This window comes from Haemorhous mexicanus, chromosome 1 (genome assembly GCF_027477595.1).
Source record: "Haemorhous mexicanus isolate bHaeMex1 chromosome 1, bHaeMex1.pri, whole genome shotgun sequence".
Taxonomy (NCBI): domain Eukaryota; kingdom Metazoa; phylum Chordata; class Aves; order Passeriformes; family Fringillidae; genus Haemorhous; species Haemorhous mexicanus.
Genome location: NC_082341.1, coordinates 111,659,180 through 111,674,342, shown reverse-complemented (window position 1 = coordinate 111,674,342; position 15,163 = coordinate 111,659,180). Strand labels below are relative to the sequence as shown.

Genomic DNA, 15,163 nt, shown 5'->3' with positions numbered 1-15,163 from the left:
GCAACTAATGCAAACGCAAGAAAAAAATGCTGAGCCATTGAAAAGGTCCTTAATTAAAGAAAAACACAATTTAAAAAAACCACAATACCTTGACTACAACTTATAGGAAAACCTAGGAGCAAGAAAGAACGTATTTTAAGGTATTTCCCTTATTAAGGCTGGTAGCTCAACTCTGAATGAGTTGCTTGTGGTATGACCTCGGAATAAATGAAACATGTATTACATGATCCAACTTTTAGAAGATTCTATCAGACAGATGTTACTTCATCAGATGAAGTTGTGTTACTCTAGAGTTCACAACTAGATGCACCTTCCTGTGGTATGAGCCAAAAATCACAACTAACTTCAAAGCATACTGCTTCTGCAGCATGATCTCAAGTCAGCTTCCTGCACAAACTGAAATACTCAGAACCAGAGTTCTCTAATACAAAGGAACACTTCTGTGCTGTTAGCATCCCCATTTTTGGGTACTATAGGGACAGTATTGCACCTTCCCCAGGCTTAAAAGCCCCTTTTTCTCCCCAGTGTGAACCAAAATAGCAGAGGAGGGCTAGCTGCTGCTGTGGATTCAGAGCTGTGAAGGGGTTCCAGAGCAAGGGCTATGTGTCCCTGAGGCACAGCTATGTAGCACTGCAGAAGCCTTGTGCAGTGGTTCTCATGCCCTAATCTGTAGGGCTTTCCAGTGTTATTATAGAGGTTATGCAACTTCAGGCTAGAGTTGGGTCTGATTTCAGGGTCAGCAACAATACAAAGTATTCAAAAGCCAAGCACAATGAGTGCAATGACTATTTTTGGGAGCACAGTTCAATGCAGGTTGCGATAAATCTCCCACCACCTTGAGAGTTTCTTCCTACAGAAGAAGTGAGCACAGGACACTTTATTTTACAGAATGACACTTAAATTAACTGTAACTTCAGAAACAGTTTAAGTTACCGTGTCAGTCTTTCTTAAGTTAAGAACAACTAGTTTTAGTTCTTAACAATTTAGCCAAAGCTGAATAATATTTCAAGCAACAAATATTGTTTGTAAATCAAAGACTTGCTACCAAATATAAAAGTTAGCCCTCTACCATATAAAAGCAACTCAGAAGATTTGCCAAACTGTGACGCTATTTACAAAATATGCTTTAACTGATAGAAAACATAAAAGCATGAAGTCCTCCACAGGCCAACACCACTTAGCTTAAATTTATGGTTGAGTTGCCCTCCATCCCTAATAAAAGTACTAATTTGGACATTGCATTCCACTGTGTACTTTTAATTTACAACAGCGACTAATAGTATTGCTACATAAAAACTATTCAACATATTAGTGCTCAAGGCTTCACTGAGTCTGAGTCTTTCAGCACTATATTATTGCCAAAATGGACAGCTAAAATAAAAAAAAATATTTGTGACTAAAAGCAACAATAAAATATATGGGCTTTACTTCTTTGAACTACTTTTTGTAGTTGGACATTTCTTTTTCATCATACACTATCATGCTATCCTGAACTTTCATTTCTTCTGAAGAGAGAGCTCAGAAAAATACCTGGGGCAGTGTTACTGTAATATCTGCTGAGCATCAAGCAAGCCAAAGATGAGGACACACCTGTTGAAATTAGGCAATCCAAAGAGTCAGGGGAAGGGCAATGAAATTCAGTCAGACATACTGGATTCAGAAGTTTAAAAGCAATTAAAAACTACATTGGGAAAAACATAACCAATTAGAGGAATAACTGAGATTTCATTTGATCCAAATATTTCAAACAAGTCAGGAATAGCCACAGTGTAAGCAGGTATGTTAACAGAATGGAGAGAGTGCCTCAGGGATCAACATTATAATTGTTATACAGAAGGACTGTGATTGATTAGAAATGTAACTATAGTACAGAAAGTCAGAAAGGGAAGTAAAGCAGGGGTTTTGCTTTCAGGTTTTTGCTTTTTCTTGTATTACGAAGTACAGCAAAATGAGCATTCTTCTTGCAAACAGATTTAACAGCCTGAAGGCATTTGACTTTCAAAATCACCCAAGCCCTTGTGAAACAGAAGCAGCACCAGGTGGGTGTTCTGTTCCAACTTCACTGTAGTGAGCACTGAAACTTCCATCATGGTGCAGCTCTTCAATTTAATATTGTCGTGAGACCATGGTAGGAGGCTCCGTTGGGACTCTGCCCTCAATCACAAAGATATAATGGCAGGAATGCAGAAAATAAAAGCTTTTGACTTCACACCATGTCCTGCTTCCTCTAATTGTGGCTACTTGATGACCAGCTTACACTCAGTCATTGCTTCCCTGCACGCTTTGTACATGTTTGTCATGTTCTGCGCACCAAAAAACTTTTACATTTTTTGTTTGCAGAAAAAAGTAACTTGTATTAAAAAGAAACAAAACAAAACAAAACAAAAAACAAACAAAAAAGGACAAATAATTAGTGAGGAAAAACGCATCCCTGTTATATTTTCAATATTACAATATGTGGTTCTGTATTTAGATAAACATCTAAGATTTATTTTTCCTTAAAACCCAAAACTTTCATCTCAGCTCAGCTGAGGGGGAATTGAACTCTGAAAAATCATCTCTGTCCATTACTAAGAAAGTCTGCATCATTAAGACACACCAAGCTCTTAATATTTAGGACCAGGAAATAAGGTAAGGTGAATTGGGGTCTCAGTGCTTACCTGTTCACTTGAGTAGACTTACTCTGTGACAGTATTAATGTTCTTTATTATTAGTAGTATTGTGTGCTACTGTATAAATTTGGGAGTGAAAATACTAAGCAAAATGTCAAACATGAATCTCAAGTTTAAACAAATCCTGAGGTTAAAGTTTAACTTTAACCTCAGGATGAAAGCAGTTAAATGATGAAAGTCTGTGAAGTGGGGAAAAAAAAAATCATATGAATCTTAGCAAACCCTCATCTATCCACCAGCTAAAATGACTCATTCCTGATCACAGGACATGGAGTAATTTTCACCTTTGCCTTTGATTACCTTCATTTCCAAGAAAGGGGATTCAGAGTCATCTTTCCAAGTAGTACCAGAGTAATGAGAAACATGCAACCTCACGCCAAGAAATCATTTAACAACCACAGAAATCTTAGCACATAGCTGCTGGTGTCCAAGGAGTCCCATGAAAAGAAGACACTTAGCTCATATCCCTCCTCTCAAGGAAAGAAGTTTCTCCGAACTTTAATCAGGACATAAAAAGTAAGGTGTCTGTCAGCAGGTCCTCCAAGGAAGGTAAAAAACGCACAGCAGGAAAATAGGCTTAGTATGGCCTTTCTGCACTGCAGCTCTACTGGATACAGAACCACTGACTGAGGATATCCTCAAAATGAGAACCATTCCACCCGTGGGAGGAGCAAGAGTATTAGAACACCATGTAAGACAAGATGTAAACTAAGTTGCACCTGAATCCCCAGCAAAATGGGGAAAGTATTTCTCTGTGAGAAATACTTTTCTTCTTTCTTAGTTATCCCCCACTTTGCTGTCAACTAAACTGAAAGTCTACTCAAAAATCCTGTCCTATATAATCAGTCAATAAACAATTACTGCAGTCCAAAATACATATGCAAGTGGATACATATATTTTGCAGGCCGACACATATATTTATAAACATGTGTTTTCACGTTGTGTGAACTTGCACAGTGTAACTAACTTCACTGGATCAGCACCCAGTCATGGCAGCTGAGAATCCAACCCTGTAGGCTTAAAAAACAGATACAGAGGCTTCACTCTTAGCTACTTGCCTATTGCTTGCAGGGGAAATATGGGTGTTCTTGTTACTGTCTCATTACTAATTCATATTACACTGGTTTTGCTGTCCCTTCCCTTTTAGACCACCTTATCAGTATTTTTCTCTGTATCTTGAAGATCTTGCTGAATGACAGAGAAACCAGAAAGACCCCTGAGGCAAAAGCAGATTCCAAACATTATTCTCAAAATGCGTGCATGCACAGAGATCATGAAGCCTCTCTCCAAGCTCATGGAAAAGGGGAATATTAAACAGAAGGTAGAGTTTGAGTTTCAACTGAGAGGTCCCCCCATGCCACTTCAAATTAATGAGTTACAGTGTCTGTGCAAGAAAGTACACCATCGCTACATCCGTATGATCCCAGTGGCAAGAACCTCTATCATCAAAATTCCTAAAGGAAAACAATCACTTCATACAGTATACTTGGTAAAATAATACAGAACATAAACCAGACAAAAAAGCTAAAAGTGACAGCAGGAAATAAAAATCATCAGCTCAAACATCTCTCCCAACTGCAAAGCACATGCGCAAGTGCAAGACATGATCACACTTCACCCCATGGCTCAGGCACTCACCTGCCCCAGATCTAAGGTGACATTGACTTCGTTGTACTTCAAGCCCATGGAAAGAGGAGGGCTTTGCCACCAGCTCTCAGTGCCATCAATGGCATTAGTTATTGGGTGAGCTTTGCTGGGATCAGCAGCATTGCAGTAATCACAAAACTGGCCCTGAAACACAATCAATCAAAAACATGGTCTCAGACAACATCTTACACATTGATAACACACGGTTGTTAATGGAGATTCTGAACTAGGGTGTTGACTAAAAACGTGGGTAAATTTTGCTCCTTTATAGAGCATAATTTTTAATGTATAGATTATTCCCCTGGTAATTAAATTGCACACTGAAACACATTAACTTTTATGTTGCAAACTAAAGCTTCAGAAATCTCAATGAGGGAACTACAGAAAATCTTTATTTCGATGACATCACCTATATTACTTCTACAGTGGTGTCTGCAGGAAATCTGCAGAAAATTCATGAAATAAAGATTCTTAGAACTGGATCAGGAAAAACCAACAAATTATCCTCAATTCTTCTAAAACACCATGAACACATATGCACATTGCCTGGTAGAAATAAAACCATAACAAAAAAAGATCTGTTACTTGGCTATAAGTTTGGTATTAGAATTTTATAACACTGTTTTCATTTTTTTTTTCATGCCATTAAAATACATTCTGAATCCAAGTTTTCTAAACAATATGTACTGGTGGAAAATGCAACAGACTGCTCCCTTTAAAGAATGCCATTGTACCTTCATTTCAAGAAGTTACTGCCCAATTTCCAGTCCACAACTAAAGCCACAATCCAGAGATGCCCTTTGAGAGTCTCTTAAGCTCTTTGTACAATAATGATGAATCAACTTCAGGAAAATTAATTGTCTTTTGTTTTCATATCTTGGCTTCCCCCACAAGGTATTTTTATCTCCAAGAAAACACATTTTACAGTCTACTAAGATTAGTGCTGAACTGCTGAAATTAGTTATTAAGGGATCTTTTTAGCATCCCATTCACTTCTTATTCCAACACTAGGTGGAGATAATCAGTGAAAATGCTAAACTGTGCCAGCTACAGATCTTTGTAGAAAAATAACATTTTAATTGAATGGCAGTACACCCCCCATGGCTACTTCAGTAGGACAGTTGCTTAATCCATCAGTCTGTGAGTTGCTGACACTGTGCTGGACTCCTGTTTAAAATAAAGGGAACAGGGCAAATTTTACCTCGTCAACTAAGCACATGTTACCATCAAAAGCATGTGACAAATCTTTTGTTGTTTCCACAATCTGCACTGCTGGGCATGAAGCACATTCCTACCTTTTAAGAATTAACAGACTCCTATATAAGTGCCATTGTTTTGTTTGTCACTGCTGTCAGACTAACCAGTGTAAAGTAACTGGAGCAATCATACTTGTCCACTTTTTACAGAGAAGTAACAGAAGAGCTCTCACACTCTTGCTAGGTGCAGTCTTGCAAGCTTGATGAGTTTAAGATGTTTAGCAAAATGTATTTAACATCTACTATAGTTATTACCAGATTGGAAAATACTTCAACAATCTCATGTGATACAAATAGTTTATCCTGTGCCTTTTAAATATGTTCACTGAATAGAAAATTCATGTTTGAAACTGAAATAGATGTTCACTGAATTGACTATTTCTGCATCAATAGCAGTGATTTCAGCATCTGCATCTAGCAGTAGTTCCACCCTCATCCTGCTCTTCCAGAAAGCCCAGAACATGATACAGTTTCCAGAAGACATGGCTACCATGAGCTGTTCTGATTTAGCACAGCCGATGCCAATCTGGCTGGGGGTTAACTCTTGACAATGCAAAGAGACTAAATACACACACGAGTTGGTTAACTTCAGCTGGCGTCGTGTTATAACACGAAGCTCTCTTAGGGAAGATGGTTTGGCTGACTTTAATACAAACTACAATAGGCCAGGACTCTGATTCAGGTGGCTTGCTGCAGCAGATACACATCAGCCCACGTTAGCTACAGGCAACGCTGCCAGTTTGTGCAGAGATGACAAAGAACATCATGTCACTATCTGCAAAAATCCTTACCCTGAGAAATCAATCTATGCACTGGCAACTGCAGTTACTACCACATCAGAGCATCTTCCCTGACAAATGCATACCTGAGTTCTGACATATGTTACAACAGGGCAAACTTCCACATAATGAGCTTGAAATGTAGTCTTTAGATCTAAATTACATTCACAATGAGGCTGGAAGTACACAGGAAGCAGTTGCTGTTACAGCAGTTTCAGCTCTGATCTGGAAACAACCTCAAAGAAAGGTTGAATGAGAAGAAAACAATGGGGAGTATTAAACACAAGAGTTTAATTTACATGCACTTATGTGATTTCAGTATACCAGATCACTTGATCTGAACTCAAGATACCATCTTTCTCTTTTTGGGCACATAATTCAAAGAATTTCATTGCAACAGCTGGAGTTTCAGTTATTTAAATTACATTCCAGCAATCTTGCCAACTAGGCAGCAAAACAAAAATGAAAGAAAAAAAATTATTGGACAGAGCAGCCTTCCTTCCTTCTCACTGGCAGTATCTCAGGCACATCGTGCTCAGCCGGTTGTTACAGGACACGTCTCCATTCCTAGTAGACTGGGCCTTGAAACTTGGTTTGATTTTGGCTGCAGTTCATAAGACAGGCAGGTGTGCATTTACTGGTGACCTTGTTACCCTCCTTTCCCCTGCTTCTCCTGAGCAAAGGAGAGACCTGGAACTGCATGAAAGAGTTTGCTGAAATATGCTAGTGTGGACCAGGGACACACGGGGATGAAAATGTCTATTACTTGTAAGTAATAGAAAAGTGACAACAATGAAGGATTTGTTCACTTTTTCATACCCAGCAGCTCTGTGCCACTGGCAGGGCAGGACACGTATGCAGTTTGACTTTAACTCACGCCCGCACACCACTGCGGACAGACTGGCAGGCAAAATCAGGCATGCCACTTATCTATCAGCTGCTGAAATATTTTATACTGTTGTGCATTTCTTCACTCAACACTGTTCTCATTAAGTCATTTCCTACATGCCAGTGTGCTACATAAGGGAAACCCACCTTTTTCCACATTGTTTGTCCAGCACTGCCTTAAGAACCTTGGTTGAGTTGCCCACTAAGGGACCGGCCACCCCACTGATCACCTTTAAACATCCAAATGCTCTTTCTGGATTTGCTGGATACTACTGGCTATTAAAAGATACATCACTAAATGATAAGCTGAATGAGAACAACTAATGGCAGAGCCATGGAAATGATGCTGGGGCTGCTCTTCCTCTTTGCCTTATTTTCAGATACCACTGGCAACAGAGCTGTCTGCTCCCTTTGCCAGAATAAGGATCACATTCTGCACCTCCTTTCCAATTTCCCTATTCATAGAGCAACTCCTGCAATCCAGCATTGTAGAGAGTCCAAAAGAGAGGGACTCAAGTGCGTGGTATCACTTGAACTTGAACCAGCACAACACAGTGGCTATTACACCTATCACTTCGTAGAAGCCACATGACCTTCCCTCAAAACTCTCAAGAAACACCACTTGATTTTAAATTGCTGCTTTTAAATCCTTCTATGTAAGCTCATGTACTGTTAAAGTTTAATGCAATTCTCTCCAATTTTCCATGAAAGAAGAATTCTCTTATTTACAGTGTCTTTGAAGCTGAGAGGTGAAGGGGCTTGAGAATACACACATTGTGCATTTTCTATGTCTGGATTTCCCTGGCCTTTTGAAAGACTTTCCAGCACTTCTTGAACCACAACAACTACTGGTAAACCACAGAAGTATTTATGTTATGTATCTCAATGGGGCTTTGTTAAAAGTGGAAAGAGATGCTGCAAGTATCTGTCCTTACACAAACGCTCTGAGAGGCACAACACGCTTTCTCATGCCAGGGCTGAGCTATCAGTAGTCCTTCTGGGAAATTTAATTGGTCGTGAACCATAAGAGCCCTCTAACCTAGGACCTGCTGGTCAAATATTTAAGAAGAATTTCCCCCTTTCTAGCCTCCCTCTTCCTTTACAGAGCAAACTCTCATTTCCAGTTGAGTGTTAGTATATAAAGGAAACAACTACAAAAACCATCAGAGGCAACATGCAGGCTTCGTTCCGCTTGCTTGACAAGTTTATCTGATGTTTGCTTTGGCTGATTTTTATTGCCCTGTGATTTCTGATATTTCAAGGCATGTCAGTTTGAGATTTCATTGCAGCAGTGGGCTGTAGCGAGTTGCTGAGAGATTGCTGGGTTTACAATTTACCTGGCGGCACGATTGTTTCAGGCAACTTTAAACATGGGTGTTGCATTTAGTATGGAAGGATGGGAGCCTAAACTTTAAAGGTGTGTTAGAAACAGCAAACCAAGCAGTTTCCTGATCATCACAACCTTTTTTTGTAACGTCAGTTTAAGCATGTAATACCTATGTCCCAGTTTCCCTTCCACTAGAACTGTATACTACTCAGCCATCTCCAAAGTACTTTGAGCTTTTTTTATGACTGAAAGCACTACAGAGATATAAGGTAATATAAAGAGAGAGAGAGATATCAGAAGATTTCATTGTGAGGCAGGGAGTTAGGGCAGAGGGAAGTCCACAGCAAAGCACAGTGCTGTCTGTGGCTGCCCAATGAACTGTGTGGACAGGTTGCATGATGGTGCACTCTCACATGTGGCACATGGCAATACACATGCTGCACCTTCTTCATCCCCTCCCCCTCTTTTGAGTGCCTATTCTCATTTAAAATTAGAGGAACTACTCTGTTATCAATTGCAACCCGTTCTAAAACCGTATCTTAAGGGTTATTTCACTACAAAACATACATAACACTTTGAAACACTAGCTCTTCCTCCAAGATGCTAAAAATTTACTTGTATGCTTTCTGTATTGCCTAAAGTCAGACAGTGGACCTTTAAGCTTTCAAAATCCCTTTCAAATTGCAGTTTCTTTCTGGTTCTCCTCCCACCAAGAGAGAATACAATTAAAATAACTTTGGAAGGTCTGAGGCTTCAGGAAAGTCCCTTCTTTTAACAAAGCTCTGATCAAACAGATATCAAGCATCTATCACAGTACAACAGTTTTGTGCATTTGTACTCCTTCCTTATCCTCTAATAAGTGTGGAAATACGTTTGTCTCAAAGGAAAGATATATTTCCATTAATCCTTTTTCAAAAGTTTTGCAGTTTATTGTTATCTTTCTTGTGACTGGCACAAAACGTGTAGTAATCTTGAGCTATGCTAGGAAAGAACAGCATGATCTTTGCTGCCCTCTGCACTTACACTCCCTGTTAGAGTCCCAAGAAGTCTCTGGCTTCCTCCCACAAGCAATGCAAGGCACAAACGATAAGCCTCACATGTAGTGCTTCAAAACACCACAAAATACTTGACTAAAGCCAGGACTCTTTTCCCACCGCCTGCAGAGAGATGCCCGCTGTCCAGTCAGCAGCTGCTAGCGAAGCCCCGTCCCATGCACTCCCCAGCTCGCTGGTTTACCCGCGGTGATCTCGCTGCTCACCGCAGACCACGGGCCAGGCGCTGAGGCCACAAAACAGCGCCCCGGGGCACTCCAGGAGCCCGAGCAGCTCACGCACGCCCGGCATCAGCCGCAGCCCCGTGGCACCGCGGCCGAGGGGCGGTGTGCGGGTGTGTGCCTCCAGGAGGTGCCGGGACACCTGACGGCAGGTGCGCTGTCCGCTTCCATCCATCCTGCCCGGCGCTTCCCTGCCTGGGCTCCCGCCGGTCCACGCTCCCCTTCCTATGCCCGTGGCACACGCTCAGCCAGGAGGAAACGAGACCGCGCACAGCAGAATCACATCAGACCCCCCCAAAAAGCCACACACCCCCACACACACCGCGGGGACGGAGAAGTGCTGGCGGGAAAGGGGTCCCGCCGCCCGGTTACCTGGATGGCGCGTCCCAGCGGGGCGGCGGCCGGGCCCCCCACCAGCTTGCAGAAGAGCTGCGGCCGCCCACCGCCGCCCGCCGCCTCCCCGCAGGTGGCCGTGGCCCAGATGCGAGCGGCCGCCGCCAGGTTGAAGTAGGGCGGGTGGAGGCTGAGCCCCGGCGGAGCCCCGGCGGGGCCCGGCTGCGCGGCGCCGAGGGCGAGCAGCGGCGGCAGCAGCGCCCAGAGCAGCGCGGGGCCCGGCGGCGCGGCCATCGTGCGCCGGGCCCTGCCCTCGCCGCCCCGGGGGGCACTGCCGCGGCGGTGCGGGAGCGGGGCAGGAGAAGGAACGGCGACTGAGAAGGAGAAGAAGCAGGAGCAGGCTGGGCGCTGCCTGCACCTCTCTCGCGTCCTGCCTGCGCTGCGCTGCGCTGCGCGGTGCGGGCTGGGGCGGGACGAGGCGCAGCCCCGTCCCCCGGGGCGTGCGGTGCGCTGGACGGGGCGGGACGGGACGGGACGGGGGAAGGGTCTCGGGCTGGCAAGGTTGCCCCAGGTGTGTGCCTGGGCGCCCAGCTCCGCGAGCATGCCCGGAGGTGCCGCTCCCGGCTGAGCTGGAGCTCTGTGAGCCTCCTCTGCCCCGGTAAGTGCGCGGGTCAGTATTCGTGACAGATCGTGAAGAAGTCTCAGAGCATGCCACCCTCATAATCTGCCCTATTCCTGGTAGTGTTCAAGGCCAGGCTGGATGGGGCTCTGAGCCTCCTCCTAGTGCGAGGTGACCCTGCCCAGAGCAGGGGGGCTTGGAAAACTGGATGATCATTAAGGTTCCTTCCAACCCAAGCCATTCTGATTCGCTGATAACCCCTGACCTGCCATGTCACATACGGGGAGTAAAGTTAAGCTGTCCCAGCTTCCTCCACGGACAGGGACGTCCCCCCACAAGGAGATGCATCTCCACACAAGGTATACCCTGCTGCTCTCTGCAGGTCCTCAGGAAGACCTTGTGTGGCTGTCGCAGACGTCGCAGCTCATCTTGCTGTTTTCAGTGTTCTGAGGCTGCTGGAAACCCTGCAGTCTGGGCCACCCTCCTGCAATGCACAGTCAGTGCTCGCAGCTCCTTGTGAAATGGGTGTTCCTGCTCATCCACGGCAGACAATGAGTCTCCTGTCTTTTTGAAGCTGTTTGGCACAGATTTTGGATAACACAGGAGCTGGGGGGGGGGGAGGTGAGGGGGAAGGCTGGGGAGGGAGAAGGAGGCCTAAGAACCATGTCATCTGCATCAGGATTTGCACTGATTAATGACATTGCTATCCTAAGTTTCATACCTATTCACGTTTCCAATCCTACACGTGGTCACACATCCAGTGTTCATTCCTCTTAAAACAATTTGAGGGATTCAGACAAAAGATATGGGTAGATACAAGTGCTTACAATAGTTTAAGAGTGATTCATGTGAGTTGCAAAGCATTTCATAACTTTCTGAAAGCTTTGCTACATGCCACTGAGCAGTGGCAAGAGAGATCCCTGGTGTACTGTTTCAGGAAACACCAGCCCCAAGCTATTGATTTTGCCTACAAGAAAATCTCACCACCTTTGTTTGTTTGGCCATGCCTTTAGCACACCATGGAGACATATCTCTCGGAGACAATTTTTGTGTCGTCCATAATAAAAGTTGACTTTCATAAATATAGCATGCTGTCAATATATTGGATTTCAAAAATGCTTTTCTCTTCTAGAGCGCCTTAAAAATATTCCCCTTTTCTAATTGTGACATCTTATTGCTTATGTACATCATTTTGCTTCATCATACCGATTGCACTTCATAGGAAATATGAGAGGTTACGTTCCATTAACCAAAATGCCATGCTGTCAGAAAGGACAGCCACTGGTCATGTCAAAGTATTTGTTGAAAAACAGTTACATTCCAAGTATATCCTGGAGTATATCACTTTTTACAAATGGAGATCTGGAAGTATCTGATGGAAGTCCAGAACAAGCAAGCTCTTAGAAAGGCCTGCCCACTTTTTTGGGTGGTTCAGGTAAGGAACCTTGCTTCAGGAGATCCTTTGCAACCTCACTTTGAAGAGAACATTCTTGTGAGCTGTTTGGTGGGTTGCTCACCCAGATGTCCATTTTCAAACAAAGAGTTTTAATTTATTGGTAAGCATTGCATGAGAAAACACAACTTAAGCAAGAATCTAATAGTTTAGTAAAATAATTACACATTCTTAGATCTAGTTTTCTAAAAGCTAAAACCAGGGAACTTTGTAAACATTCACAAAATCAGTCTATCAGATAGAAAAAGAGAGGGAGAAATTTTCCTGTTCTTTCCCTGATAAAATTATGTGCATTTTCCTTAATGTATACCTAGATTTAAAAACATTTTGTTGGCCTTTGTGATATTTCTGTCATTTTGTAAATCGCTTACACCAAACAAGGGTTTGGGTTTTTTTAAATTCAGTGTGTTTTCTAGAAATAGAGATCAATAGAGATATTGATCTCTCTTTCAAACGATTTTAGATTTAGAGAGATTTCTAGAGATTTTAGATTTTCTTGAAAAATCTCTAGAGATCTCTCTAAATATGTGGGCAGGTATTATAAAACATGCAATGACAATTTTTGCCTTTGACTCAAAGTGGTTGGAAAAAATGTTTATAGAGGCATTCCCAGCACAGGTACTCGATAACTTGATTCCTATAAAAAGTTCATGCAGAATTATCCAAAAATTTTATGCAGAGAGCCCGGAAGCTATGCAAAGCCAGAGATAATAATTTGCATGAGGAAGCAGACAGAGCACTCGTGTGGGTGTGTATGTGGAGGTGATGATAACAGCATGGCCTATCACTAGCAGTTGGAAAACTGAAGTTTTTCTGTGACTTCACTGAGTTTTGGCTCACCTTATCTAATGTAGAACTTGATCCTCTAAAAAGGTCACTATCAATAATTAATGGCATAATACTTCATCTTCCCCTCATGCAATATTTTTTTTTGTAATTACACATTCTAGAAACACAAGTAAGAATTTATTAGCTGGCAGCTCTCTGCAATCAGCATTTATGAGACAGAACCCCTCTGCAGAAAACATTCTTCTCCGGCTATCTGCCATTTTTTGTTCCCAGTAAACCCTTTCCTCCATTTTTCTTCAGCCTTTTTAAGGTTTGCTTTCCTAATTTCTTCCCGTCTGCAAGGAGTAAACTTTGTTAGTTGATTGATGTTGAGCACTTTATTGAATAAATGTAGGCAACTGAAGATGTTACTGGGTCTGTATCGATATAACATAAGCAGATTACATTACATTATGAGGCATTTACGCTACTAAGAATATAGCTCATTCTTTCTATTTTAAATAATGTTCATTTAAAATTTCAAGTCAAGAATTTTTGTTGAAAATTAGCCTTGCTGATGTAACTTCTGTTTCACTCTCTTATTGATATGTGCAGTACAGCATATCTCATCTTGTACTGCTGTTTCATGTATGTTATGGTATAAACCTCCAGTGAAAATGAAACCATCAATAGATAGTCCCAGTGAGTAACATTTTTTATTGCTCACTGAGCAGTTAGTGCTAATATTTAGCTCCTACTTCACCATCCCATGTTGCCGCATGTGGTGTTATGGGAATTTGCTCTTTGTTTTTGTGATAATAATGAATCAATATCCTACCAGGTAGCCAGAAAGTCTCTCAGATTAGATAGTCCTGAGTCTCTGCTCAGTGATCATTATAGATTAAATTGTGCATCTTGTTACCCCATTAATGTTTCCTATCTGGCATTTATGTTTAAGCCAGTCTTAGTAATCTTGAGGAAAGACCAAATACTTTGTAGGAAGACTCTCCCACAGACTAAATCTTCACCAGGTAAGCATGTCTGTAACTTAGAGTGTAAATACCCAACCAGAAGCTTTCAAGCTCAGATAATGATCCCTACTTTTATCACGGAAATAAGGCATTTATCACATCCTGTCATAAATGCTTGTGTATGACTAATACTCAGTTTGTGTCTATATATAAACTTTCATTAGTTTTCATAACAGCTTTTCACAGTAAACTTATAGTAAAATAAGGTTACTTGCAGGCACTCTGGTTTAATAGGAAAGTTGTGCAGTGTGCTGGCAAGACAAGTGTCCTCACTGAATATCATTAAATAAGATGCATTCTGTTTAAGATCATTTTGGTCTCTGATTTTCTGACAAAAGTAGTTTTTTCATCTCCCAGAAAATCCTTTAGTATTTGAGGACCCTACCATGTCACTTTGAAAAAGATATATTGTCCTCTTTGTAACTGGAAGAGAGGCGTGCAGAGGCTAGGACTGAGGTCTAAAATGCAGCTCTATCAGCAGAAACAGTTTAGATTGCTACATTACTGAGTGTAATCCCAAACTCAGTTATTCAGAACTGCACTTCTGTTCTGTCCTTTGGTTTGAGTTCGTTTTTTCTTGTTTCTTTCACCTGTCTCTTTCTAGATTTCCACACTAGGATTGCGCCATCCTCCTTAATAGACCATCTTTTTCTGAATGTCCTTGTACTGTGCCTGCTAGATCTTGTTATCCATCCAATTGGAGCCTCTCTTACTGTCTGTCCTGTCATCTCAAATGATTCAGGTATTTCAGCTGATGCTTTCTGAACCTTTTCATAATTAGATGGCTGCATAATGTTGCTGTACCATGCACATGTGCTTGTTCCATGGTAGTTTAGTTGCTACCATTTACTTAGCATTGTCCTACAGCCTAATACAAGGTCTGTCTTTACTTCTGCCAGACAGCAATCTCATGTACTAAGATTTTACTGTACATTCTGCTTCCTAAGTTAACTTGACATAGTCTTATAATAGAAAACCACTGTAAATACTCTCAGTTTCTAAGGGCCCTCAAGCTAAATTGCAGCATCTGAAGAGCATTCTCATCATAGCTCTTATATTTTTTTCTCACCTTTTGTCTTTCTTTCCTATCTCTTGTCTTTCTTGAAATGTCCTGGC

At 42.0% G+C, this 15,163-nt stretch overlaps 1 protein-coding gene across 2 annotated transcripts in view; it reads right to left on the bottom strand.

The window, feature by feature from the left end:
- The window catches only part of LAMA3 (laminin subunit alpha 3), a 107,003-nt gene extending 96,518 nt beyond the window's left edge, over positions 1–10,485 (bottom strand). For both annotated transcript variants that reach the window (XM_059859361.1, XM_059859369.1), the window contains exons 1-2: positions 10,216–10,485; positions 4,312–4,464 (exon numbers count right to left, since the gene is read on the bottom strand). In XM_059859361.1, coding sequence (XP_059715344.1) covers positions 4,312–4,464; positions 10,216–10,470 — 408 coding nt within the window. In that variant the 5' untranslated portion in view covers positions 10,471–10,485. The remainder of the gene's footprint in view (positions 1–4,311; positions 4,465–10,215) is intronic.
- Between the last annotated feature and the right edge of the window lie 4,678 nt (positions 10,486–15,163).